The sequence below is a fragment of the Tiliqua scincoides genome, chromosome 2 (genome assembly GCF_035046505.1).
Source record: "Tiliqua scincoides isolate rTilSci1 chromosome 2, rTilSci1.hap2, whole genome shotgun sequence".
NCBI lineage: Eukaryota > Metazoa > Chordata > Lepidosauria > Squamata > Scincidae > Tiliqua > Tiliqua scincoides.
This window is the reverse complement of record NC_089822.1, coordinates 164365228-164393010: the sequence shown is the minus strand read 5'-3', so window position 1 is coordinate 164393010 and position 27783 is coordinate 164365228. Positions and strand designations below refer to the sequence as shown.

At 43.7% G+C, this 27783-nt stretch overlaps 1 protein-coding gene across 1 annotated transcript; it reads left to right on the top strand.

Annotated features, from left to right (window-relative positions):
• Positions 1–1008: 1008 nt before the first annotated feature.
• On the top strand, positions 1009–26538 carry CFAP52 (cilia and flagella associated protein 52). The gene is made up of 14 exons (XM_066612891.1): positions 1009–1084; positions 3300–3499; positions 4334–4470; positions 8453–8581; positions 9470–9569; positions 10465–10581; positions 15364–15464; positions 16714–16884; positions 20942–21090; positions 21605–21750; positions 23762–23913; positions 25274–25376; positions 25545–25656; positions 26363–26538. The coding sequence occupies exons 1-14, from the start codon at positions 1009–1011 to the stop codon at positions 26536–26538; spliced, it is 1869 nt and encodes a 622-aa protein (XP_066468988.1).
• Positions 26539–27783: the final 1245 nt, after the last annotated feature.

The window sequence follows — 27783 nt, the reverse complement described above, 5'->3', positions numbered from 1 at the left end:
TCGCTGTGTCTGTGGGCTGGTGTCTTCCTGGAAACAAGTTAGAGTCTCTCTGCCATTCCATGCAGACTTTTGGTCTCTTGGGGGAGTGCAAGTCAGGTTCTCTCTTGTTTCACTGAAAGTCTTCATAAAATTCTTCAACAGCAGAGAAAGTCGAGTACTAGAATTTCCTTGGTAGGTTGGCTGTAGCTTCCTTGTTGTCCTGCCTCAGAAACAGAAGTTTGTTTTTTTTCAGCAGCTACAATGCTTTACTGATGTTTTGTGCAGCGATCCAATTTCTCATCAAGAATCGGCATCTGCAAGCGAACTTGATGGGCCACGTGGGCTTGGCTGTCACTCTGGGAGGGCGATTTTCACCTTTAAGCCATTTCTGCCAAAAGTTGCATATACGCAACAGGGATCAAATGTGTACACCCGGTTGTGGGCTGGGCAGAAATGGGTTAAATAAACAATGCTGGCAGGGGAGAGTGAACCTCCTTCTCCTGGTCGCAGCCCAACAGGGGGCACCCCCCCATTAGCCAGTTGTAACAAACCCCCCCCCCCCATTTCCTGGTGACAGTATAGAAGCCAACTAGGTTTGGGCACTGTGACTTTGAGGACTGCCAAGCAAGCCAGCTGCGTGAAGATTCCCTTGCAGCCGCATCCTATGCATGCCTACTCATAAGTAAGTCCTACTGTAGTCAATGGAGCTTGCACCTAGGAAAGCGTGGCTAGGGTGGCAGCCTTGAAAGCATACAGCCCGCTCCCTCCTGCCTATGCAGGTCCCTAAAAGGAAGGGTAAGTGGTCCGTCAAGCCAAGCCGCGCTTGCGCGGCCCTCTCTGCACTTGCACCGCAGCCTCCTCCCAAGCATCACCCCAACGTTCTAAGATCCGCTCCACCCAGTCCAGCGAGCGCTTCTGCGCACGCGCAGCCGGCCGGCAGAGGGCGGGAGGGAGGCGGGGTTTTCCCGCGTTTCCATAGCGACGAGAGTACACAGCCGCTGGGAGCCAGGTGCGAAGTGCGGAAGCGCCATGGCGACTGGGAATGGTGACTCTTCGACGGATGACCTGGCTGGCCTGGAGCTGCAGGCGGTCATCGGCTTCAACGGTACCTGGAGGCAGGAGGGGGGTGGGAGGTGTCCAGTGCTCACTTACTTAAGGGGTGGGGAGGTGCTGCGGCTCAAAGCTGCCTGATGCGCACAGGACCTGTTTCAGTTGAACTCTGCACATGGTCAGAGGCACTGTTGTCCTACATCCCAGCATTAAGCCTCCGCTGCAGGCTATGAGAGTCTCCTTTTACACAGTCCTGCTAAGCATCTGTGCATCACTTTCTAAGCCTGCTCAGCACATGTATCAGTCCTGGAAAGTAAATATTATTATCCCTGTATTGCAGCTGGGTCTGGGAGGGAGCGACTTGCCGAAGGTTGCCTGGTGACTTGTTTGTGGCAAAGGTGAGACCTGAACCTGTAAAGTCCCAATTTGCTGCTCAGGTAGGGTGAACAGATGCCATAACCACAAAAGAGGATCAGGCACACCAAAATGTAGGACATCGAAGAAAAATGGAGGACGTGGCAAAACAAAAGCTAAAAGCACTGGTATATGGATTTCATGTGATTAATTGAAACACTATACTATTTGTTTTTAAATTTGAAACTGTATTACATATAACTTATTACATATAATTTGTTAATTACAAGAAGGCTATGCGCAGCCTGCTGACAGGGAAAAGGAGGACATTTGAGTTCTTGTCCAGGACACGAGGCTAATAAAGAGGATATGTCTTGGAAAAAGAGGACGTCTGGTCACCGTGAGCTCCAGTCTCTTAGATATTATGCTACATCTGTTCTCTGTACGCTACTCTGAAAAGATACATTAAACATTCATTTCCAGAGAGAGGAAGACAGAAAGTCAGCCCTCTGTTTTCCAGCGCCGCTGCTTCAATTTCCATCCCTGCTGTTGCCACTGAAAGACCACTGAGAACAGCCAACTGCATCTCTTCTTCTTCCATCAATAATAATCTTCTATAGGATTATTATGTCTGCTGTGGTTTTATACTAGATTTATGTAACTGTTTTTGAGCAATGCAATTAAGGCTGCAATCCTAACCACACTTTCCTGAGAGTAAGCCCCACTGAACAAAATAGGACTTCTGAGTTAGGATTGTGCCCTTAGTTGCCTTGGGACATACGCAGCAATAGATTAAAACATGTCCTGGAGCCTAGCCTTCATGAGACCTCTTTAAGGTCAAACTGATTTTGAAATGTATTTATCATGGGATGCAGTGAGAAAGAAATGGGATGAGAAAGAAAAATGAGGATTGTTGGAGAGTTATTTGGGACCTGGGCTTGGAGGCATGAGCAGTTGCTCATTTGGTGTGGTTTATGGACGCAATATTTATTCAGTGTGTTTTATGGAAACACAAATAAGAAGCCATTCTCCATAAACCTTTCAATTCTGTGAAGAGGTTCAGTTCAGACTTTCTCTGGGTGGACTTTAGAGCTTGGTGATAAATGATGGCATCTCCGTTGGATGGCATAACATGGGAAAGCAAACCAGAATCTGGGTTGGGAGGTCTCTTCTAGGAAGTGGGTAGCAACATTCTGAAGACAAAACTAAACAATTTTGTTTACAGAGAATCAGTGGGGCTTGGAGAGTTACGGAGTTTGGAGAGAGATGGTTTGAGTTTCTATCTACATTTTGAGTACACAATGGGTATTGAACATTCCTGATGTGGCTCAGGCTGTGGAGTGGGAACCCTTTCAACGTTCTCCCAGAAGCCATAGTTGTCTTCTAGTACAGAAAGTTCTGCTTAAATATTAAAAGCAGCTGAGAAACAGTTCCTTCTATCTCTCAGATCTTTGCCCATAGGTAGAGTGAACTGAGAGACAGTCAGTATGGATTAGAAAAGAGTCTGAACACAGAGTTCTGCACTACAGACTAGATCAAATTCAATATTCAGTTCAGTGTATTCCCTAATGTCTGAGTAAAAGAGCAAAAGAAGAGATTGAGAGAGAATCATCTGAGTGGTAGGAAGCATTAATGAACACTTGCAGAGCACAGATCAAACAAAAAAGACAAAGGAATCAGTATGTTGATGTTAAAGTGGGCAATGAGGAGAGCAGCACAGAGGAATGTCTTTTGCTCAGAAGACTGGATGGAAGACTGGACTGCACATGGAAAACATGCTAAAACACGTATGGGAAGCATGATAAAACACCCACTGCTTATCAAAATGCAATTCACTAAAGCCCAGAATGCCCCACAAGCTTTCTCAATAACATGACCCCCAACTTTTCTCTCTTCTATTCTCATTTTGTTCTTAGGACATGTTCCAAATGGTCTCATCTGCCATCCAGATCGGGAGCACCTCATCTATCCTCTAGGCTGTACAGTCATTGTCCAAGGCATCAATATTCGCAGCCAGGATTTCTTGCATGGTCACACGAACAATGTTTCCTGTGTCACTGTTTCTTCAAGTGGCTGTTATGTGGCTTCTGGTCAGATCACATTCATGGGCTTCAAGGTACATAAGGGCCCCCTTCCAAGAATGTGTTTGATTTCCAAGGAAGTTACAGTGGTCTGGGGGAAAAAAAGCATGATCCTGGAAAGTGTGTGATTCTCAGTTTGATTCTTTGGCCTTTAAATTGTATCTATAGGTTTAGGATTTGAAATATTGCATCTGTGAGCAACCCTGGCCTAACTGATAGAACTTGGTCTGTGTTTGATTTCTGATGAAGGTTTTAATTATCTAAGCACATATTTGTACAGCCACTTTGAAGGTGGAATACTGCAAATCAGATTTAGAACAACCAGAAAATGCTGGGAAGTGTGAGAGCTGTATTTCTAAATGGTTGTTTTACAGCATCACACGCTTTGTGTGTGTGTGTGTGTGTGTGTGTGTGTGTGTGTGTGTGTGTGTGTGTCTAGACATGTATGCCCCTGAGCAAATTAGTAGAGGTTTTTCTTTACATATAAATTTATAATTCTTTATTACTTTGTACACACCTGTATACAACCTGTATACAATACAATTATAGACCAACAGCTCTATAATACTTTAAAATGTGGATTATATCAACTCATTCACGTTTTTAACTCTTCTGCCTTATGTTATTGCATTCTTTTTGATTCTGTCATTTGTTTCTTATATGGACATGCTTGTACAAGTTCTTTGTTCATTTGAAAAAGTGATTTTAACCAGCTTTCTGTCTCAATGAGGCTGTAACTAATCCAGAGGAAGCTTGCGCTAATAGAAGTCCTGCTTATGGCTTTTTAAACTGATTTTTTCCCAAATATCTTTCACTTCCCTTCCCTAATTGCTGTTATCATGCTGACCCTTATTTTTTTTGTGCCTCAGGCAGACATCATTTTATGGGACTACAAGAAAAGAGAGATGTTGGCTCGGTTGTCACTTCACAAGGGTAAAATTGAAAATCTCGCATTCTCTCCAAATGACCTTTACCTAGTGTCACTAGGAGGTCAAGATGATGGCAGGTAATGTTCAGTCAGTGACTTTCCCTCTTCTTTGCTGTCCTGTAAACGGGAGTTGTGGAGAACAGCATAACTCTGCCTAGAAAGCTATTTATACCTACTTCCATATCTTTGCTGGTGAGGTTGGCCCGGAAAAATATTTTCGGGACAATGCCAATGATACATTTCGTTACTCATGCTCCTCACATTCATTTGCAGAAGCAGGGAGAAAATGATTGAAGATGTGAGTCTTTGTAGTTGAAATGGTTATATGCATCTTTTTAAAATGTAAAATTCAAAAACTGAAATGAGATTGAGGGCACTATCCTAACCTGTGCTGGAACAGGCAGGCTGACTGGCCTGTGCTGTATCCAGTGGTGGTTTGGTGCAGGTTGGGGCACAACTTGGAGAAAGGGGATTTCCTTCACCTTACCCTGAGAAACAACCCAGATAGTACTATGGGGCTTCTTAGATCTGCACCTGCAATTTTGCAGGTACAGATCTGAGAGGCCCAAGTAATGCTGCTTAGGAAAACCAGCACACATCTTAGGGAAACCTGCAGACAAGGACAAATGCTAAGAGAATCTATCCTTATTCTCAGTTTTTGTTTGGTTGAAGTGATAAAGTTAGACAAAAGACCATGTCCCTTAGGTCCAAGGATCAATCCAGAGTGATTCAGGGGGATTTATAATGAAAACTTTTGGAACTAAAATATCTGAGTCCTCCTTTAAAGGTGTCCTTGTGGTGACTTATGCCCTGGGTTCTGTTTTGGCCTCTTTGAGATTTATATAAAAGACATGGTTTGTTCAGCTACATATATGTCCTAGCCCCTTTTGCCTGACTCTCTCCAGTTCCCAAACTTTGAATTATCTCAGTGCATGACACAAACATTGGTATAGTACAGATAAGGACTACACTCAAACTACAATTGTGCAGACTGTGCCTGTGCGACTTGTCACCAACCAAGCTGAACGCAATCCACCAGCCGTATTTTGTGGCCTGCTACCAACTTGATAATCAAGTTGGTTTGGCTGCCTGCCTAAGACTGAAAAAATAGAAGTTGTCAAGCACCTGGGAGACCGCAAGATTTGTCTATGTTTGCCTTGGAAAGCTGCAAGTTGAGCAGTCCTGGTGGAGGAATTTAGCTTGATTGTTGTATTTGCTTCCAAAACCAGCATCTTTGCATTTGCAGTTTAGCATTGGAATGTGCTGTGCACCAGTCTGAGATGGGCAAAGACTTTTCAGAGAGTGTTTGAGCAGATAGAATTCTAATGTTTTGTTATTTTATTTAGACTATTTATATCCTGCCTTTCCTTCCATAAAAATGGAATGCCCAAGATGACTGACAACGAAGATTAAAATGCAATACAATGAAAAAGTTATAGTAGTTAAAAAAAAAGCAGAATAATAAATAATAAAAGCATGAAAAGCAACAGAGCAATAAAAATACCACCAATGTTAAAAACATAGCAATCAGTTTACAGTGTTCAGTGGAACATTAAGTGGAAAAGGTATCGTCTTTAGCCCCCCACCAGAAAGCTAATAGGGAGGGTGCTGATCTTAACTCAGAAGAGGCAGTTTTAAAGTTAGGGCACTACTAAAGAGAAGGCCCAGTCCCTTGTGGCCATTAACCTGGTTTTAGCCAGTGGTGGCATATGCAGCAGGGCATTCTCCGATTATCTTAGAGCATGACCTGGTTGGTATGTAAAAGGGTAGTCCTTTAGATACCTCAGTCACAAAACATAAAGCGCTTTAAAGGTCAAAACTAGCACCTCAGATTGAGCTCAGAAATGAACCGGCTGACAGTGCAGCCACTGGAGCAGTGGTTTGACAGAATCAAACTGCTGAGGCCTGGCCACTGCACATGCTGCTGCATTCTGAACCAGCAGCAGTTTCCAGACAGTCTTCAGGGGCAGCTCCACAAAAATTGCATTACATGGTTGAATCTTGAGGTTATCAAGGCATAGGCCATTGTGGTTAGTCCGACCAACTCAGGTGGCTGCAGCTTGCCTACCAGCCTAAGCTGGGCAAAAGCCCCCTTGACCACTGCTTCCACCTTGGCAATCCAGGAGAAGTGATGAATTCAGGAGGACTCCATGCTGTGAATTTGCTCTTGCAGGGGGAATGCAATGCCGTCCAGAGCAGGTTACCTATGCTATCGGTTTCCAAACCAAGAAAATCTCTGTTTTGTTCAGGTTTATTGTCAGTTTATTTACCCGCACTTTGTTCCCAACTATTTACAGGCAGTACTCTAGGATTTCTGTAGCCACGCTGGGATTAGCTGACATAGAGAGGTAGAGCTGTGTGTCATCTACATACTGATCACACCCTACTCCAGAGTTCCAGATGATCCCTCCAAGTAGTTTCATGGCATTCCACATGTCAAAAGGCAGGGTACCACAGGTGTCCTCCAGTAACATCTTCTGGAATTTGTCAGCCAGGAAGGACCATAACCAGCGAAAAATGTTGCCCCTGAGTCCTAACCAAGCCAACTGACCAAGAAGGATACTATGGTCAGTGATACTGAGAGGCCAGCAGGACCAACAGGAACACTCTTTCCTTCTTAAGCCCTTAGTGCAGATCAGGGGTGTCCAAAGTTTTTGGCAGGAGGGCCACATAGTCTCTTTGACACTGTGTTGGGAGCTGGGGGGAAAAAGAATTAATTTACATTTAAAATTTGAATAAATTTACATAGGTTTACATAAATGAATATATTGAAGATGGACTTATATGAATGAATGAAGGTCTTGCAATAGCTAAAGGCCTATAAAAGGCCAGATCATTCATCTGGCTGCCAAGGCTGTTTACATTGTGAAGGCTGGTCTGAAGCCAGATTGAAAGGGTTCCAGATATTCAGTTTCATCCAGGTCTTGTGGAGCTGAGACATCATCATCTACTCAGTTACCTTGCCCAAAGACTTGACAGTGTCTGGTAATTATCCAACATAGTGGAATCCAGGGAGGGTTTCTTCAGGAGGGGGAAATGTACCATCAGCTTTAACGTACTGGCATCACCCCCTCTATCAGAGATTAATTAATTTCTCTCCACTTGACCAGCCCCTTCCAGGCAGATCTAATGAACCAAGCTTGGCAAGGGTCAAGCAGGTAGGCAGATGGTTTCATGCTGCAGAGGATCCTGCCCACATCTTCAGGTTGTATGAATTGAAAAGAATCCCAAGTTACAGGATCAACAGATGTCTGGGAGATATCCCAGGGAGACTTGGTGGAGACAAAGTGACTTTAGTTGCTAATTGCATAGCAAATTGGTCACAGCAAGCAACTGAGTTGTTACTCCTGCCCCTGGGAAAGCAGCTGGAGCAAGCCATGAGCCACCCAGCTCAACTGGGTGACTTGTAGACATGATGGTGGCAGAGAGAAAAAAAGCATTCTTTGCTGTCATCATTGCCATGTAGTTGGCTCTAATATGGGCTTGTAATATGCCAAACTTGTGTCTGGTTGAACTTGTCAAGAGTTTTCTGCCATTGTCACTCAAGGCATCAGCCTATCTGAATTATTGCCCAGATTGATTGATACAACTATTCTTATACCTAAAACAGAGTAATGGAAGGTAACATGAGCATATATTTGTGTTGTGTTCCTAATGTTGCAACGCCTATACAGTATATATTGGCATGAATACGTTTTCTGACATCACACTGGAGTTGCCATCAACGTCCTTTTACTGGTATAGCTAGTCTTAGAACTGGGCTGTAAGGGTATGCTAAAGATGGTGTTGCAGTATTTTGTGCCAAGGAATGGACTAGATGAGATTTATTCCTACCCTACAATTCTGAGATAACAGGATTTAACTTGGAAAGAAAATTGCTCCATTTCAAAGTGAGAATACCAGTAGTCCTGAACAAAGTTGATGTTGCATTTCTAAGGCTGCAGTCACATGCACGCTTGCCTAGTAGTAGCCCCAATTGATTCAGAGTGGCATGTTTGTATGAATGTTTTGTTACATGCCTGGAAGTCAAAGTAAAAAAAAAAATTCCTTTTTCTGGCAGCTTGGTGGTATGGAGTGTCCAAAAGAAAGAGGCCATTTGTGGCAGTCCTGCTTCTGCTCGCAGTGCTGGAAATCCAACTACGCTGTTGTTTTCCAACCTCAGGGATGAGGTGGTCATTAGTGCTGGAAAGTATGACTTTGTTTTCTTGGGGAAAGGCATCTATTCCATTTTAAAAACACACAGACATACACAATAGGCACACTTGAGCACACATGCTCTGCCAACATCATCTTCATTATACAAAAGCAATTTGCTTGCATGACGAGAATACTGAATAAGGGAGAGAATTGGTGTTGTTTTTTTCTTCACTCTTTCTGGAAGTGGATGGCTTGCGAATTACTCATAATATCCTTTATGGGTATTTCCATGTGTTTAACACTTAACTAGGTTTATGAAACTGTACACTAAAGTCTCAAGTTTTGTGATTAAGGAGTTGTACTCTAGTCTCTCCTATGACCTTTACTGTACAATGTTAATGTTCAAAGGTCTGCAAAAGGCCAGACATTGTAAAATTGTTCTGCACTATCGCTTTTTAATACTGGAAGAATGGTATTTTTTGAAATTGCAATTGTTTTCCTTTCATCATCCATAGTCTGCAATCATTGGCTTTAAGAGAAAGTGGGGCAGAGAAATTGGTCAACTTTGTTTTCTGTGAGGCTTTTCTGTATCGAATGATTACTACTTATATATAGCTAATTACAGGCAGTTTCCATGGAAAATAATGTGGTTTGTAAGTGCCTAGTGCTTTGGTCAGGACACTTCTTGATCTTTTCTAAAAAGACCTAAGCACCCACCCACCTTCACCCCTACCTAACCCCAGAGCATGGGATGTGTTTGGATTCCTAATACACCACATTGATGTATAAGAGGTTGGTGTACTCTTTATTTAGTGGTTCCTGATATTGGTAGGACTCAAAAGGAAATATTAAATGCGCTATTGAGTACTATTCTATTGAGGAGGTTAATGTGACATTGGTCTATCTGGAATTGATTTTGAAATATGTTTTCTGGCTGCAGTGGAACCATTCGTGTATGGGAATTGGATTTACCCAACAGAAAAATACGACCAACTGAGTGTCAGACAGGGCAGCTGAAAAGAATAGTTACGTGTGCTGTGGTAAGAGGTATACTGAACTCATGTTTACACTTCAAAGAGAAGTTAAGTCCCTAACTCCAAAACATAGAAAATGTCTTCAAAAATGTCAATATAATATTTTGACTTAGGTTCAGAAGGCTAAGTTTTGGTTCAAGAGGCTGAGGGATCAATTGTAGCACTGTCAGGTGTCATTTCTTAATATCTGTCTGTCAGAAACAGATCAGAACCAGAAGATATATCCTCCTTGAAGAAGGATCCCATCTCCAGCGTATATGGGGACCAAAGGAGGGTAGCAGACTCCAACATACATCTCAAGGTCTCTGTGAGGAGGCCTAATGTAACCCAACTGGTCACAAATGTACACTGTTCCTGACCCTCTGTAGTCACATGTAGAGTCCGAGAAGCAGAGATGGTGGTTGTCCAGACCAAAATGCACACTGGCAGCCCAAGAGCAATCTCTGTAGTTGTGGGAAGAGCCATGGATTGTGGTGTGGTGATCAGGGCTGTGCAGCTATTCTAGGACAGAGTGGGGTGGCAAGGTTGGCTATAGAACCTGGTTGTTGCTATACTTCATTCTGCCCAGCCTCAGTTCTTCATCCTTGGTTGGACAGCTCCAGTGCTGCTTCAGCATCATTTCTATAAACCTGCTTTTTGCCCTGCTGGACAGCTCCCTAGCCTTGCCAGCAGCAGTGACAGGAATGGGACACCTTTAGAAAAATGCCCTGTGTTTTCTAGAAAGAAAAACATTCAAGAAAGACATAATAATGTCTGTGGCTTTTATGTGAGCATGCACTCAATCTTTATATCACTTGAAAGATAACCTGGCAATTAATTCATGTGTGAGATCAATGCTGTTCACTCATTCCTGGGAGGGGTGTGATATATGCTGCTAAACCTCTCCTTCCTCTTTCCCCAGATGTCAGAGGATGACAGTTTCTTTTACGTTGGAACAACCACTGGTGATGTTTTGAAACTCAATCCAAAAAACACACTGATGAATGATTACGGCCCAGTGAAGGAGAAGTTCAGCATAGTAAGTAGCTAATATGTTCCATCTCTTGCTATCAGAAGCAGTGTAGACACTGTTACTTGTATAAGACGTTGGATATCCTGAACTGGGACACTAGCAGTGGGACCCAGGCACCTTGCTCTCTGCACTGTCTTAGTGGTTTGTCAAAGAAAGAAGCCGCTGGTTTTATCTCTGCTGCATTTCAGCAGTGGCATCACTAGGATTCGTGTCACCTGGTGCGGGAGGCCTGCGCGTCACCCCATGTAGTGAGTGGGGCAATGCCCCAGGTGGGCGTGGTGATGTACCATTGCCCTGCCCCCACCGGTTTCTTGGCTGTACTTTTTGTTAGAACACAGATATTTCAATGTGGATTGTTTCATTGCATTCTGCATGAAATTACGCATTGATTGATATATAACATGATGGGATTATTCCTCCAAATTCTGATTTTAGTGATTTTGAAAACTTGTAGAGTCTCTCTCACACACACACCCCGTGTCAACTTACTAACAACTTATTGCAGCAGTTCTCAAACTTTTAGCACTGGGACCCACTTTTTAGAAATGACAATCTGTCCAGGACCCATTGGAAGTGATATCATGGCCAGAAGTGACATCATCAAGTAATTAAAATAAATAATTATAAATAATTACATTAAAATAATTAAATAAGGGGGAGCCAGTTCTGTTCCACCAAGTGAATCTACTCTGAAGTAAGTCCCATAGTGATCAATGGGGCTTACTCTCAGGAAAGTGTGGGTGGAATTGCAGCCTGTGAGCCCAAGCCTATGCATGTCTACTCTGAAGTAAGTCCCATAGTGGTCAATGGAGATTACTCTGTAATCTGCCTGCGATAACAACCCCCCAAAAAGAATCAGTGAGATTTCCAGCCCTCCCAGTGCCCAGTTTAAAGTTCTTCTATTTCAGGCATATCAGAATAAAGACCCACCTAGCTTTGCAAGTGCAAAATAGAAAACTTTCCCCCTACCATTCAAGTCTCTTTTTTGTTCTTTTTTTGGGGGGAGGCTGCCTTCTGTTGCACTCAAGCTCCATCTGATCAGGACCCTTCTGGTGTCCTCACATTCCCCTTTGCCTTGCCTGACCAGCAGCCAAGGCACGTCTGCCTACTCATGAGTAAACGTGACTGTGAGGCTGCTTTGCTTTCCATAAGGCTCCATAGACTGGGAGGGAGGCAGCTGGGAGGGAGGAACCTCCTTCTCTGATGTTTTTGGGGGCTGCACTCATTGAATGAGGACCATTCTGATGTCCTTGGAGCCTCTCAGCCTGCCTCGACTGAGGCAAGTCCGCCTACTCACGAGTAAACCCTGCCACGTGGCTTCGTTTCGGGTTGCAAGCAATGTGAGTCTCTTCACATTGGCCTAATGAAGGAAATCAAGAACTAGATCGGGTAGATAGTCTTTGCTACCTGTAACTTAATCCAGATGTGTTTATAGCAGGGATGGGCGAGTCAAGCATGGCTTGACTTGAGTCAAGTCATGAGTGTCTGCCCACCGCGACTTGAGTTGAAAACATGTCCTAATGGGTGGACTTTCTGACTTGCCCAGAGCATTTTGGCAGTTCGAAAAGACTCTTACCATGAGTCTTTCCCTTCAAAAAGCCAGCTGTAGCTCTGTGGAAAAAGCTGAGCTGCTGCCAGGCTGTGTATGTGTGTCAGAGTTCTCTTTAACCATTTCCCTGATGTCCCCATCCCATCTGTAAAAAAAGCGGGTGGGAGTGGGATGGACTGCTTGAGAGTGGGGACAGAAGCGGCAAGAGGGAGAAGAGTCATGTGCAGCAACTGGGAGGCTTACCAGTATGACCCAATCCTTTGCAGTACTTCCTTTTGCGCCAATTGTTCAATGAGGCTTCCTCCTCCAAAGTAACAATGGAGCCCAAAGGAGCCACGTGGTTGGAAAGTGTGATCATTATGAGCCACCTCTCCCTGGCTACCCCATCTCCTTTTTCCCCCTCTCTGGTTGTCCAGCCAATTCTAAGGCAAGAACCCCTTTGGGCTCCTGATCCAAAGAAACAAATCAGGCCGCCCATCCTTCGTCCAATGACCATTGGTAACTTCAGAGATGGCTAAGTGAGCCTGCTCTCGCCTCCCCTCTCCTACTCAATGCAAAAGGAAAACATTAACCTTTTCCTTCCTCCTTGCTGGAACTTCCCTTCTGCTCACCCAGTCTGAATGATGGCCTCATGAGGTCTTTCATGCCACGAAAAAGGTAAGTAAGCACACCGAGACACAGACAGACTCGAGTTTGCATGTGTAGCAACCGAGTGCCGAGTCGGCGCCTGAGTCATCGACGCAGGTGACTTGTGTCTGCACGAGTCAGTGAAAAATACGTATATTTGCAACTCTGGCTTCAGTCATCTGCTACAAGTTCCCATCCCTGGTTTGTAGTATGAAGAGAGTTCAGAGAGGAATTATGGATAAACAAGTGCTGAACTAGAAATGGGTGATAACACAGGCCTACAAAATTGAGGGTCAGAAAAGATTTTCCCAAACTTTATGGTGATTTGATATAAATTTGGGGTACCGATTCCAAAAATGGCATCCGTTTTGCCCTATCACATCTAGTTTTGGAGATATAGTATAGCCTCTTTAGTGAATGGTTCAAGCAGCTTCCTCATGAGGAAGCCATGGTGTAGGCTTCCTCATGACGAAGCTGCTTGAACCATTCACTAAAGAGGTTATGCCGTGTCTCCAAAACTAGACGTGATAGGGCAAAACGGATGCTATTTTTGGAATCAGCACCCCAAATATACCCAGGAATTGGTGTAACGTTTAAGGAAGCAAAATGTGTGTTGGCCTGTGTAATTGGAACAGAGGCTGTCTTAATTATAGCTTTCCATGCTGTTGGAAAAAGGTGTGGCAAACCTTTGTGAACAAAGTATCAGGGTACTCAATAGAGAGATATTGATAGGACTATCTTTTTGCCTAGTTCTGCCAATTCCAGGTTAGAGAACAAACACTGAAGTGTCTTTCGAGGCCCACCAGCCTATCAAGTTTGTGTGGATGCAACTTACCGGTTTATACAGAATTCAGTACACATGATGGTGTGGCCATCAGCATGCCTAAATATATTTGATTTTCACAATATAGGTCTAAAAGAGTGTTTTGTACATTCTAGGCATATGCCCAGACAAAAATCAAATAGTGAAGAATTTCCAAATTCTCATAGCTTCCTGAAAGTTTCCTTGCTGGTGGTTGTAGGTAGCTAACTTTTGGGTGAAAGAAGCTCTGAGAATCCACAAGCAGGAAGGCAAGTTATTTAGGTAGATATATAATATGCACTGCTGCTTTGGATGCTGTACTGTGTCTGTCCTTGAAGAAGAAAAACCTTGAGAACTGACTGTGTATAAGAACTAGCAAGGACTGGAACAAAATTCTGAAACATGATGGAGTAGGTTCTTTGAGATAATCATTCTGTAGCCTTTTTCCAGGCTTCACCTGTTGTATATGCTTCTGCCCTCCATTATGTACATATATGTGATAGTGCAACAGAGCATATAAGGTCATTGGATATACAATACTTTAGTCCAGAGATTTAGCTGGGAACAAGCTTCTTGTATCTGAGGATTATTCCTTAAAACAGTGGTTCTCAAACTGGTGGGTCGCAACCCACCAGTTTTTGTAAAGGTTCCCCCCAACCTTTAAGGGGTGAGAGAAGGGGGGGAGGCAGCAACACAATCCCCAGGATCACATTGCTAAGGGGGGCGAGGGGAGTGCTTTTATTCGCACAGGGCTGCAGGACATTGCAGGAGGTGTGGGAAGCCCTGTGCAGCCCTCTGCAGGGCTCCTTGAGGCTTGGAACGTTGGAAAAAAAAAAAGCAAGCGCAAAGCACTTACAGTTTCCAGGAGGTGCTTTGCCATCACTTGTTTTGAATGTTCCAAGCCTTAGGGAGCCCCCTGCATCTCCTGCACTGTCCTGCAGCCCGGTGTGAGTAAAAGCACCCCCCGCCCACTTTAGTGACGTGATCCTGGGGATCGTATTACTGCCCTTGCTCCTCCCCCAAGGGCTCCTCCTGCCCTTGCTCAAATCCCCCTAAAGTTTGAGAAACACTGTCTTAAAGGAATACTCTGTTGTACAGACCTAGGGAAGCTAGGTTGGTGGTGTCAAACATAAGGCCTGTGGGCCAAATGCAGTCCACAAAAGCTCTTTATTTGACCAAGTGATAATTGAGTTCTCCCAGTACTGCCTTTTCAGCAGCACTGCTTCTGCTGAGGCTCTGGGAGGGAGGGAGAGAAGGAGGCCTCAGAAGTCAAGGAATGCTACAGGAGATGGAACAGACCAAGAGGGGTAAGAGAGGGAAATGCTGCTGAGGTGCTGGAAGAACCCAATCATGTGGGGCACCTTTCAATGCTTCTTTCGAGGCATAACTTTGCAGAGCACCTCTCAGCTGCTGAGCTGCCAAGCGACTCCATGGCAGGCTTGCCATGACCCACATGATAAAGATAAACAAAGGCTGGATTGTAGAAATCACTGATGGAACTGATTCTGTGGCACGGATCATTTTAAATGTAACGAATATCTTGCTCAGTCCTGCTAGCTCGGTTTAGGAACGTGCTCCTGTACTCTAGCTCTCAGAGATCTGTTTTTCTTATTCACTTCACACTGCTTGGAAATAACAACTTTTTCCTTTTCCTCAAGATTGATAGAAAAGTTGAGATAAAGCGGTAATCTTGATTGCATACATGCTGCCTCTGTGTGCAAGATAAATATTCTGGTTAGCTATCCAATCAAGCTGCACAAATGCAATAATTTGGCTTACATATAAGTGTTTCAATCCTGGTTTCTTCTAGGGAATCACAGCTTTACTTTTGCTGAAGACGGGTAACTTGGTTCTTGGCACTGGAGCTGGAATTGTAGCGCACTGTTCAGGATCCAACTATAAAATAATCAAGTGAGTTTCTGAATATTCATTGGGAAGGATACTTGTGCACAGAGTATTTGTAAACCATGAGGAAATCTCATCTAGTGCTCAGAATGATACAGTTCAACAACTGCAGACCTTTCTCTAAGTAGTATCTTTTACAATGAAATCGTACGCATGTTTATTCAGAAGTTCCATTCTGTTCAATGAGGTTTACTCTCAGGAAAGTGCATAGAATTACAAATCTAGTCCAGCTGTGCTGCACATTGCAAAATCAATTAATCTGATTTTGTCATTTTCAAAAGATAGCATGCAGCCCAGTTCTCTGCATGTTTATTCAGAAGGACCAGCTAGTTCAATGGCACTTATTCTCAAACAGCATTTCAAGACTTAATGTGCATATTTAGAGGGCAGTGACCTAAGGATATACTTATTTGTCTCTTACACTGAATAAAAGTTCAGTACAAAAGGAGCATGCTGCCCTTTTTTATATCTAGATTTGAAATGTACTGAAGCAAATGTTGAGTTGGATTCTGAATGCCAAATTCATGTTGCTGCTTCTTTGCCACAAGAACAGCAAGAGAATATAACCGATGGTATTGATTAGATTCACGTGACAAGGAATTTTTGATTTGCAGATGGAATTAGAAGATCCATTTTTGTCAAGCAATTTTCAGTATTCCTAAATGTGAATTTTCACCCTGCTTGGTAATGTAATGTGATAGATTTAGGGCCCAATCCTATCCAATTTTGCAGTGCTGGTGCAACTGCGCCAATGGGGCATGCACTGCATCCTGTGGTGGGGAGGCAATCACAGAGGCCTCCTCAAGGTATGGGAACATTTGTTCCCTTACCTCGGGGCTGCATTGCAGCTGCACCAGTGCTAGAAAGTTGGTTTGGGCCCTCAGTTCACAAAGTTCAACACTGAATTATAGATCTTTTAAAAAGGTACTGGTGCCATCCACCTGTGCATTCTGAATTGTGCAACAAGAGACCAATCATAGTGTACAGAATTTCCAAACTGCAAAAATATCAGTCAACAGATTATGGAAAAATGTTCCAGTTTTGTCATGGTATGTGAGGTCTTTTTTTTATTAAGGTTTTTTTTTAAAAAAAACAACAACCATAAACGAATGTCTAGGCTTAAACAGTTTCCTGATTATTGAGGCAGGTACATTGGTAGAAGAATAAAGGGGCAATTAATTTAAAACCTAGGGCTGAGAGGCAAGAATTATCAGAAAATGTGTTGTCAGCATAAAGCTTTCCTTTGGCTTTACAGAAAAGTTCAGTTGCAAGGTGCCATCACATCGATCACACCACGAGGCCAGGGACACCAGTTTTTTGTGGGCACCAGCGAGGCACAGATTTATCGTTTTTCATTTTCAGACTTTAAAGATGAACTCATAACCACCTGCCACAGTGAGGCCATCCATGCTATCATTTTCCCATTGTAAGTATGGCCCAAATATTATCCTTATCCTGTATAAAGAGAAAAGGCCCTGTGGGTTTACCAGACAGCAGTAGTCTTAATGCTTTTCATCCAGGAAGGTTGTTGTGTGTTTGACTAACCTTATCAGCTGATTAACAAAGCAAGGGTTTATGTAGGTTTAATGTTGTAAGCTAGTCACTTGCAGTGGCTTCTGATAGGAAATTACAACAGTCAGAGCAGGCAAGAAAGTGCTGGAATGTTCTCTTTTATGGTCTTGTCCATCAATCCAGCCTGCCCTTGCTATTACAGTGACATACTTTCTCTGCATGTGCACTGAGGTTCTGCGCTGAATTTTCGGACAGGGTATTCAGCACTATAATAATACAGAGATATCTTAGCATATGAAAACAATATTACTTTAAATAATAATTGGCCAAAACATGACAGAAGGTAATATGCATAAGAGTTTTCCAGGGAAGGCCCAAACACACCCGTTACAAAAACGACGGAGCAGCCTTTGGCTGTAGTTCTTTCTGTAAAGTTCAGGAACTTATTGATCTCTGTGTTCCAGACCAGATATGTTCTGGAACAAAGTGGGAATAATGAATATTTTTTGGCAAGAAAAGAAGGGAAGAGTTGGCTGGACAGACAGGGAATAGGAACTGGGGAAAGGATAAAGAGTTTTATAGAATCCCATTTTCTGGCCATTTGAAATTGTGTCTAAAATCTGCTTTGATGCTTTAGGAAGTGCTGCCCTTGGGCTTTGTCATCCTGATGGCTTTCACAATGCTTTCCAAATTTTTCATTTCAGATTTTATGCTGCAGTTGCAGTGTTGACAAAAGAGTGTTTGTTTATCAAAAGTGTTGACAAAAGTGTGCACAGTCCATTTCATGTTCTGGAAGGAATTTTCTCCTAGGATCTGTGATTGACAATTTAGATGGAAAAGGTTCCAATTTCTCCTCTATTTCTAACCCCTGCTGAGGTACCCTTAGATTAGTCCCAGCCATGTGGGAGCTGTTTTTCTAGAAGCAGATTCCATGTGGTTGAGAGCTGCATCTGAATAACTGTGTGCACAGAATTGCAGTGATTCCATGATCAAGCTGCACTTCATTTGGTCCTGCCCGTGTTTTTGAATTAGTGGCGTACCTGGTGGGGGCTCCAGGGGGCCACATGATCCAGGGCAGCAGATACTTAGGGGTGGCATTTGCCCCCCCCATGCCCGCTGCCGCCCCGCAGAGGTGTTCTGAGGGCCTTCTAAGGCCTTCTGGAGGCCGAAAACTGTCACTTTTGGTTTTTTTGCCAAAAACAGAAGTGATGATTTATGACTTCCAGAACACCTTTTAAGGGTGGGGCAGGCAGCTGGCGCAGGGGGTGGCACATCCAGATGGGGGCAGCACCCCTGGAGCTGTGTTCCTGGCACAGTGGTGAGAAATGCGACTGGTTTGAATCATTCAGATGCTTCTTACAGCCACATGGAATTTACTTATGAAAAGCTTTTCTTGTGTGATTGGGACTGCATCTAAAGAACACCTCCGCTGAATGGCATTTTTCTTACATTTATGTTTGCCTGCCTTGTTCTCCAAAGCCCTATACGTAATTTAGTACACGGCTAGTAGCTTTCAGAAAGAATCTCCTACATTATTGGCAGAGCTGTGTATGACTGCGCTATCGATACTGGTTCATCATCTGTTTGTATTCTCCTGAAGAACCAGCAGGTGAATTCCCATTTGCTGTCAGTACCAAGATCATGACATTTCTTAAAGATGATGGGTTCAGTTGCTGTCTTCTGCAAATGAAGCTTGGCAGCTTCAGACAGAAAAACACGGTGGGCTTTGTAGGCCACAGCTGTCTCCCCTGCCCTCCCTTTCATGTGGTGTCAAACATTTTACTGAGTTACATTGAAGTGAGCACCTGAACAATTGCAGTTCACCCTTGTGATCAAAATGCCAGCAGATATATCTCCTGTTTAATGAGACAGTCCTATGTGGTTTGCAGTAAGCCGGTGCTTATGTGTGATTCATGCCTTCTGTGTGAGAAGCATTATGAGCCTGATGGCATGGCTATTGTTAGGTTTCCCTAGACTATTCATCTGTTTTCTACTCTTGAACAAGGCTCATTGCAGCTTTTGAACCCTTTTACATCCTTCTTTGTCCTGACATATTCTGAAATACATACTCCAACGTGCTGGTGGTGTTCTGCTATGTACAGACCACAGGGTGCTCTTCAGAGTTTTCTCCTTCTGGTTGCTGTTACTGGGCTCATTTGAATAAAAAATGACACAGTTCTCCCCTTCGCTGTCCATAATCTCAATATTCTGAGCTATTGCATTATTTTCAGATGTTGCTTACTGATTTAGACATTGTCGTGCTTAGGGAAAGCTGTGGTTTATGTTTTACAATCATGGCTGCATTTCACAGCCTCCTGCGTCTTGGTTTTTGCCAGTCTAGTCATCCAGTTCCAAATTCTTCTAGAGCAGCGGTTCCCAAAGTCCTACTCAGACATTGGAGCCACAGTAAATTTTTGCTGGGGTGGAGGGGCAACGATGAAATCCCCAGGATCAAGTAGCTGTCAGGGAAAGAAGGGGGGTTTTGTACTTTCCAAAGTGAGTGCCGGCCTCGGGGGGGGGGTGGTGAGGGAAGCCTTGTGGAGGCTTCCAGAAACCACTTCTGGTTTTTGATCATGAAATCAGAAGTGGTTTCCGATCACTATTTTTAGTTAATCAGAGGCTTGGGGAGTCCTGCAGAGCCTTCTGTGGGGCTCCCCACACCTCTGCCAGTGGCCGGCACTCACTTTGGTGTGTACAAACCCCCTTCTTTCCCCAGCAGCGGCGCTATTCTGGGGATCACATTGCTGCCATCCCCTTCTCTGCCTCTTAATGCACCAGTGCTGAGTGCTTTGCTGGCTGATGGGTCACAACCTACCAGTTTGGGAACCACTGTTCTAGAGCATTCAGGGTAGTAGCTGGTGTGGTCCAGAAGTAAAGCTCTTTGTTTCCACAAGCCTTTGGATGCAGTAGACTCTGAAATGTAATAACGTTATGTTCGAAAGAACAACTCATAAACCCTTCCTTTACCATGCCTTCCCCTACTCTCCACTGCTAATAGTTTTCAGATGCAGAGTGCCCAGAAAAAAGCAGGCACTGAATATAAGCAGAGCCTTGCCTAGAAACTTCACTGCTGTTTCCTGGGTACATTGGTGGAGATACATATCAATTCATTACTGATTTACAGTGAAACTCTGCATGTTTTAAGTGAGTGTAGATTGGCTAAGTCCCTTAGGGCCCAGTCCTATCCAATTTTCCAGCACGGATGCAGCTGTGCAAATGGGGTGTGCACTACATTCGGCAGCGGAGGGACAGTCATAGAGGCCTCCTCAAGAAAAGGAAGCGTTTGTTCCCATACTTGGGGGCTGCATTGTGGCTGCATTAGTGCGTTTGCTAGAAGTTAACTTTCATCCATTTATGAATTGTCTGGAAAGCAAATTGTGACTTAGGGTAGTGTTTCTCAAACTGTGGGTTGGGAACCACTAGGTGGGTTGCTAGCCAGTTTCAGGTGGGTCCCCATTCATTTCAATGTGTATTTAAAAAAATACCTATATTAGACTTGATGCTATCATGGTATGTCACTGCATGTTACAGATCTGTACTTTTAACAGGCTCCTATGTATATGCTTTTAACAATGACAGTCAATGGGGCTTACTCCCGGGTAAGTGTGGATAGGACTGCAGCCTTTGGGATGTTTGGGGATTTTTTTTTTAAACAAATCAGCAAGAGCTTGGGAGGGTAAGAAGGGTTCTTCTTTATTTTAAATACATTTTAAAATTTATTCTTTTGTAAACTTACATGTATCTTACTTACTTACATGTATCTTCCACCTCCATTGCACCTCCAAAGGAGAGGAAACATAGAGCCCAAGTTGATGACTGAAATGGGTGGAGAGGGATACGGAATGGGCTTCAAGGAAATATGACCCAGTTTTGACATCTGCTTCTTAATATCTGATTGTTCTCTCGTTGTGGTTTGGCAGTACCTGTTTCTTGTACAAACCTTTTTAACTCAGACTTTCTACTTCACACAGTGGTACATCTGATTTGTTTGCCACCTGCTCTCAGAGTGACATCCGTGTATGGTATACGCCTGAAAACAGGGAGCTGCTGCGAATAACAGTTCCCAACATGACCTGCCATGCAATAGAGTTCATGAGGGATGGCAAGAGCATTATTTCAGGTAAATGCATTTTGCATTGTCCTGCTGATGGCAGGACATCCTCAGTTTTGTGCTTGAAAGAGTTTGTCCTTCACTAGCCAGACCAATAAGTACTGCCCAATTTGCTCAAGTGAACAAATGAAGTCACCTTACTGAGCTAGACCATCGTTCCATCTAGCTAAGGGACTAGCAGTGTCTGGTCAGAATTTGAGACATGGGTCTTTCCCAGCCCTGCCTGGCAATGGTAGGATTGGCCCTCTGAGCACTGAAAAAATGATGCAATTGCATTTTGGGAAGGTGAGTTACAGGATTTGGGTGCACAATCAGAGTAAACTATGTTTCTCACTGTTGGAGCTATGACAGAAAGATAAATGCAGGGGGCCCCCATATCTGTGGATCCATCTATAATAAAACTGTAAGTGTGCTAATGGCAACTGGCCATGCTGATGGAAATAACGAAAGCACTCATTGGGTGAGGGAGGGGAAGCAGAGGAGATCCTTCACCTTCAACAAACTGTTTTCTGTATTGTAATAGCTTGGAATGATGGCAAAATCCGTGCCTTCACCCCAGAAACCGGGAGGCTCATGTATGCGATTGAACATGCTCATAGCATGGGTGTGACAGCTGTGGCTACTACAAGTGACTGTAAAAGAATTATCAGTGGAGGAGGCGAAGGCCAGGTAATGTCAAGCTGAAATTGTTGTGTTGTCTCTGCAGATTGGATTTAGATGGCATTGTGAAATTCTGCAAATGATGGGAGGTAATGGAAGGATCTGTTGATGTGATTCTTCATCCTGGCACCTAGAATTTAAAAGAGAAACACTCTGCTGTCTGTGACCAGGCCAACCTCAACAAATCCCTTCCTCTTTCTCTCACCTACACCTGGTTCATCTGGGTTATTATTTCTGCACCTAACCCTGTTCTTAATCAAGCTACCTTGTTGTTCTCTGCGTGCTTCTTCTGGTGCATCCTCTTCTGACCCAGAATCAAGGTCATAGTTCCAATATTTTCTTGCACTTCTACAGGAACAATTCAGCAAAACCACATGTTCAGAATAAATTCTGATAACATTGGATCACACAGGTACTCACACAGAAAGTGCCTTACTCATATTCCATTTTGAATTACTTCCTCTTCACACGCCTGATGGCTCCCTACGTAATATTATCTTCATGACTTCTGAAACATGCCTGCTTTTTATACTGCTGGATAAGTACCATGAAGTCCACTTGTGTGAGAGTCCCACTGAATATAGTGTCTCCTTTGAGAATGGCAAAGTAGATCACTGATAACTCAGTCAATTGGCAGCCCAATCCAATGCTTCCCTAGTGCCCAGGGCTGCAGCAGTGCTGAAATGGCAACCGCTGCATCCAGTGGGGCAGGGAAGCTGCGTCAAGTCTCCTTGGGATATGGGAACTCCTGTGTAGCGGCCCCAATGGGTCTCCGTGGATCTGCACCCACTAATGAGTGGGCACAGAATCGAGACCCGTGTTGGATTTCCCTGGCTGGGAGAGGTGTTAGGATATGGCAGCAGAGCCTGCCACCATCCCTGACCCCCTCCCAGGTCCACCCCCCCGCCCTCCCACCTGAAAGGCCTGCTGCCTACCGGCAATACAGCTTACCCACCAGGAGACCTCACAGCTCCTCCTCCAGCACTGCAGCCCTGCACTGACTGACACTGGGCCAAGTGCCAGTGGTGAACCAGTACCACTGCATGGAAGTGACATTTGGCACTTTTTGTATCAGGCCAGCAGCACAGGTGGAGCACCGGCACTGCAGCCCATAGGATTGGGCTGTAAGTGATCTAAATGCTCAGAGCTGATGCAGGGTTTTCAAGATGAATAATAAATGTAAAGGTTAAAAACCTATGTAGTCAAGCTGCTGTTATTTTCAGGCTAATTGCACTTATTCTGTTTATGAGAAATTACCTAAATAAGAGCCGAATCTTTAAGTCTGAATGTACAAAACCAGTGTTAGCCACTTCCATCCTGTATAAAGTAGCACTCCTGGTTTGAAGAACCACTCCTGGTTATTGAAGAACTGACCATTATCACATAGGATAGCGTTTTTCAAACTTTAAGGGAGCTTTACTCCCTCAGTAAGTGTTTGTGGGGGAGGGACTAGGGCAGCAACGTGATCCGCAGGATCTCGTCGCTAAGGGGGGATGAAGGGGGTGCTTTCCACTTACTTGTAACTAGGTAGGGCTTCTGGAGGCTGGAGGAGGTGTAAGGAGCCCTGTGCAGCCCTCCACAGGACCCCCCAAGGCTTGGAATGTTCAGTAACAGCGGGCACAAAGCACCTCCTGCAAAATGGAAGAGAGAATTCACTTGGTGGAACAGGGCTGGCTTCCCCATGTTATCTCCTCTTATTTAATTATTTGCTTTAGTTTAATATTTATAATTATTTTTATTTATTTCTAGCCCACCTATCTAGGGAAAATGTGCAATTTCAGTGCTTGGTGCATTCTCAGGAAAGCACTTCTTGCTTGATGGTGTCATTTCCATTTCCATGTCAATGCCATGACATTACTTCCAGGTTAATGACTTCACTTCCGTTGGGTCCCATACTGAAAAGTGGGTTCCGGTGCAAAATGTTTGAGAACCACTAGATGATCTAGATGGTATTGTCTTTGCATTTAGCAAGTGAAGTGCTATCATATGTGCTTGTGTTGGCTCTGTTGCTGTATTGCAGGTAAGAGTATGGGAGATTGGCAAAGACACACGTAAACTGGAAGAGGTAATGAAAGAGCATATCTCTGCTATTTCATGCATCAAGATCAAGAAGAATAACCAGGAATGTGTTACAGCCAGCATCGATGGAACATGCATTATCTGGGATCTTGTGTAAGGTCACTCTTGCTAGGGAGTGTGGCTGTCTGCAGGCACAACTTTGTACCAATTGCTTTTTACCACAGAGAAGATGATATTAGAGACGTCAGGTAGAAAGTCTGGTCTCAAGCCTGGACTTCATAGGCTAAAAAGGGGAGGGGGAGACCCTATATATGTCTAGGAGTTCAGTGTGTGCTGTTACTAGATGTGTTCAGGCTCTAACTTCTACAGGTAAGAGAATAGGATTAATACAGCACAGATCCAGAGTAGCACACACTTGGCAGGGGTTCAGGGAATAAAGGAGTTTAGGCAAACCAAGAGGAAAAATGCTAGATCACCTCATCAATGGGCTGTTGACAGTTTAAATTGGAAGATATTTAGAAAGGACTTTGCTGTCATCCCTTTTCAAATCTGCTAGGATGGTTCTGCTGGGATGGACTTTGGGATCTATAGGCAGACTTTTTATAGGATTTTCTGACTGTAAGCTAACATGACAATCTTTGGACTCAACCTGACCTAGGGCCAAATTCTATCCAACTTTCCAGCACTGGTGCAGCTGCAATGCAGCCCCAAGATAAGGGAACAAATGTTCCCATACCTTGAGGAGAACTCTGAGATTGCCTTCCCAACCAGGAAGCAGTGCATACTCCATTGGCAGAGCAGTACTGGCACTGGAAAATTGGATAGGATTGGGCCCTTAGTTCTTTGTGTGTGGATGGCTCTTAATAGGCTATCCCAAGTTCTCAGAGGTCAAACTGGGAAATAATTTTAGGGGGGGGAAGGGAAGGGGAGATAATGGGATTAAAATATGGGTGAACTGTTAACAAAGTCTTGAATAGGGATGTCCTGTTGTGCAAAAGAACCTGGACACATGATTAACACATGACCAGATTTTTCCATCTGAATGAGAGAGGATTTGTGGTTGGAGGTAGAAGCCCAAGTAGTTTGTTTTTCCCTAGGATCATGAAACTTCAGATTATGCCTATATCCTGCAAGCAGATTGGATAATTTCAGGCAAAGTGTACCCTCTTGGAAATTTCCAGGAGCCTTTTCCATAAAAGGTGGGCTGTGCAGGAAAATAATTGCCATTTTGACTTTCACTTGAGACCAGCTAGTCTCACACTTTGGTCAAGAAAACCTATGTCTGGCCTGGACACTCATCCTGGGCCAGAGACATAGGTTAGGGCAACCCCCCCCCCAAAAAAAAATAAAAAGGAGACCTTGTAATAGTGTTTTCACTAGCAGCAAAGAGGGAATTGGCTGTTTCTTCAGTCACAGTTCAGAGATAAGAATCTAAAATGCAGAAGTTTTTAGTGCAAGGTCTGATTAGATCTGACAGTATGTAACTTCAGAAACTGGATTGTTTTTTTCCTAGTCGGTTCATGAGACGTCAGATGATCCTAGCAAACACCCTGTTCAAGTGTGTGTGTTATCATCCTGATGAACACCAGCTTATCACCAGTGGCACAGATAGGAAGGTAAGTATTTGGGACAAGGGGAAGCTCTGTGAGGTGTGTCCAGCAAAGCTGCTGGTCATTGCCAAAGAATCCAGCTGCATGGCTCAAATGCTTAAGAAATGGATTCCTCACTGCTTTCTTGGGAAAACCTCACAGAGCTTCTCTGCCTCTGATTCTTCCGGCTTCCAGATTGGTTACTGGGAGGTGTTTGATGGCTCTCCAATCAGAGACCTAGAGGGCTCCCTGTCTGGTTCTGTCAATGGGATGGATATCACATCAGATGGAGCCTACTTTGTAACTGGTAAGTTGAATGTATGAATGAAATGGTGGGCCTGGAATTTTGGTGTACTAGCTTTTTCACCATCAAAGAGAGTCTTTCTCCCTCATGCACTCCCATATGTTGCTAGGTTTAAGTCTTGGGCCCAAACTGCGTGTTACATATAACATGTATTTTGGTCTCTTGATTACCTCCCCCCCCCCTTTACAATAGTGTGTAGCAGCACAAAACCATGAAGCATTTTTGAAAAAATACTTTCTCCTACCACTGTTCTGATCAGAAGTGCCTCTCTCCGGCTCACTATTTACAGAAAGAAAGGAACTGTCGTTGACTTCCATAAGAGAAAAAGCCCAGGAAATACACAAGCGAAAACATGGTTAATTTGGTCTTTAGAACTGAGTGTAATGAAGCTGAAGGGCTACAAGAAAGAAAAAATTGGATGTAGCTATGGAAAGATTAAAAAAAAAAAGTAACTTCTGGAAGGAGAAATCTTAGAACATGATTGAAAATGGCTAGAGGAGGGGAAAGTCAATATCCACAGCCCAGGTTCATGTCTCCCACATCTCTGATGAATTATGCAAAATCCAACAGTCCCCTCCTGGCCTTTTTATTTACCCATAATGCTTAGGACCTTGCATTCCATCTGCTTTCGCTTTCAGTCCCCGAACTCAGCCCAATTTACTCCTAGAGCAGCTGGCAGTCTAACATTCCTCCCTTTTCTCTATCACAGGAGGTGATGACCACTTAGTGAAAGTGTGGAACTATAATGAGGGTGAAGTGACCTTTGTCGGGGTTGGCCACAGTGGCAGCATCACCTCTCTGAAGGTCTGCCCTAACCGGAAATACATTGTGAGTGTAAGTGCTGATGGTGCCATCCTTCGCTGGAAGTACCCTCATGTCCACTGATGCTTCACAGTATGCAGCAGTTGCTGCTCTCCTCTTTAAAGACTCTAATTTTAAAATAGATCTTTTTTAATTTGTCAATGTTCTCAAAGTTTAGCAATGTTTTTTGCTCCCAAGAAAAATACTGGTGACGTTTTGCTGTTTGTTTGTTTTTTGTGGGGGCCGGAGAATGTAAAAGGATCTAGCTGAAAATTGTCCTCAGAGCTAGTTGCTTGCTGTTCTTGTTAGTTTTCGTGGATGCTGAGTTACATGGCTCTGTGAACCTTGCCTGCAAAATTGTATTTACGTTTGTGATTTATTCTGTTTGAAATTTCTGTTGCAATGCTTTGTCATGCCTCCCTCCTTTGCAATGAATTCTGGGTTGTGCAAATCCTCTGTTCTGTGTACATCTTTAATATTCCTCAGCTAAAAAGACAAAAGGCTTAGAATTATAGTAATAATTCTAAATTTAAAAGGGCTATCAAAAATTATCATACTCAAGGATGCAGTCCTGAAATGAATGCCAAGCTGACTGCCTCTGAAAACATACGTATCCAGTCTCCTCATCAATTAGTATTACATTTATTTGTTGTATAATCTATAACATTTATGATTAAATTTTTCCCCACTATTACACTGCACATATATCCCATATAAATCTCAGAAGTTTAATCTGGAAATCCAACTGGATTTGAAACATAACCAGGGGGTTGAAAAACATTTACTTTCCATTCTGACCTACACTTCAGCCTGGACACTGAAATCCCCTGGACAGGTTCAAGCCTCACTTTGATCTTGGAAGTCTTTAGTAGGTGCTCTGAAAATGATGTATTGGTTGTTCATCTAGCCCTCTATATGTAGCATTTCCCAAGGATCACACAGCACCACTTCTATCCAAGAAGTGCTACCTGCAAAAAATTCATGAAATGACACTTACTGAAGTCTTCCTGATTGCCGAGGATTTCCTAGTTTTGAAAAAGCATATTTCTGAATGGTTCATATGCACTACCTGCCTTCCTATACTTAGGGGTTGCCACATGGTTTAAGTCTCAATCCTACCTTGTGAAATCCTGGTGTACTGCAAGTTCTGCGAGCTGGGCCTGGGGTAAACCAGTGGCGGGACAGGAAGATCTTGGTGGCCACTAAATTCTATCCTATTGTCTTGGACCTGACATGATCCCTTTGGCCTAACAGATCTATGCCAGTTAAAGAAGTGACATAGATCTGAGTGGGCCCATAGTGGAACTTAGACTGGCCAGAAAGTTAGCT

Bases quoted from the DNA above. Each gene is read 5' to 3' on its own strand.
- CFAP52 (XM_066612891.1), top strand. From the start codon at position 1,009: ATGGCGACTGGGAATGGTGACTCTTCGACGGATGACCTGGCTGGCCTG. The intron at 9,570-10,464 runs GTAAGAGGTATA...CTCTTTCCCCAG, and splicing joins GAATAGTTACGTGTGCTGTG to ATGTCAGAGGATGACAGTTT. The intron at 25,377-25,544 runs GTAAGTATTTGG...TCCGGCTTCCAG, and splicing joins CCAGTGGCACAGATAGGAAG to ATTGGTTACTGGGAGGTGTT.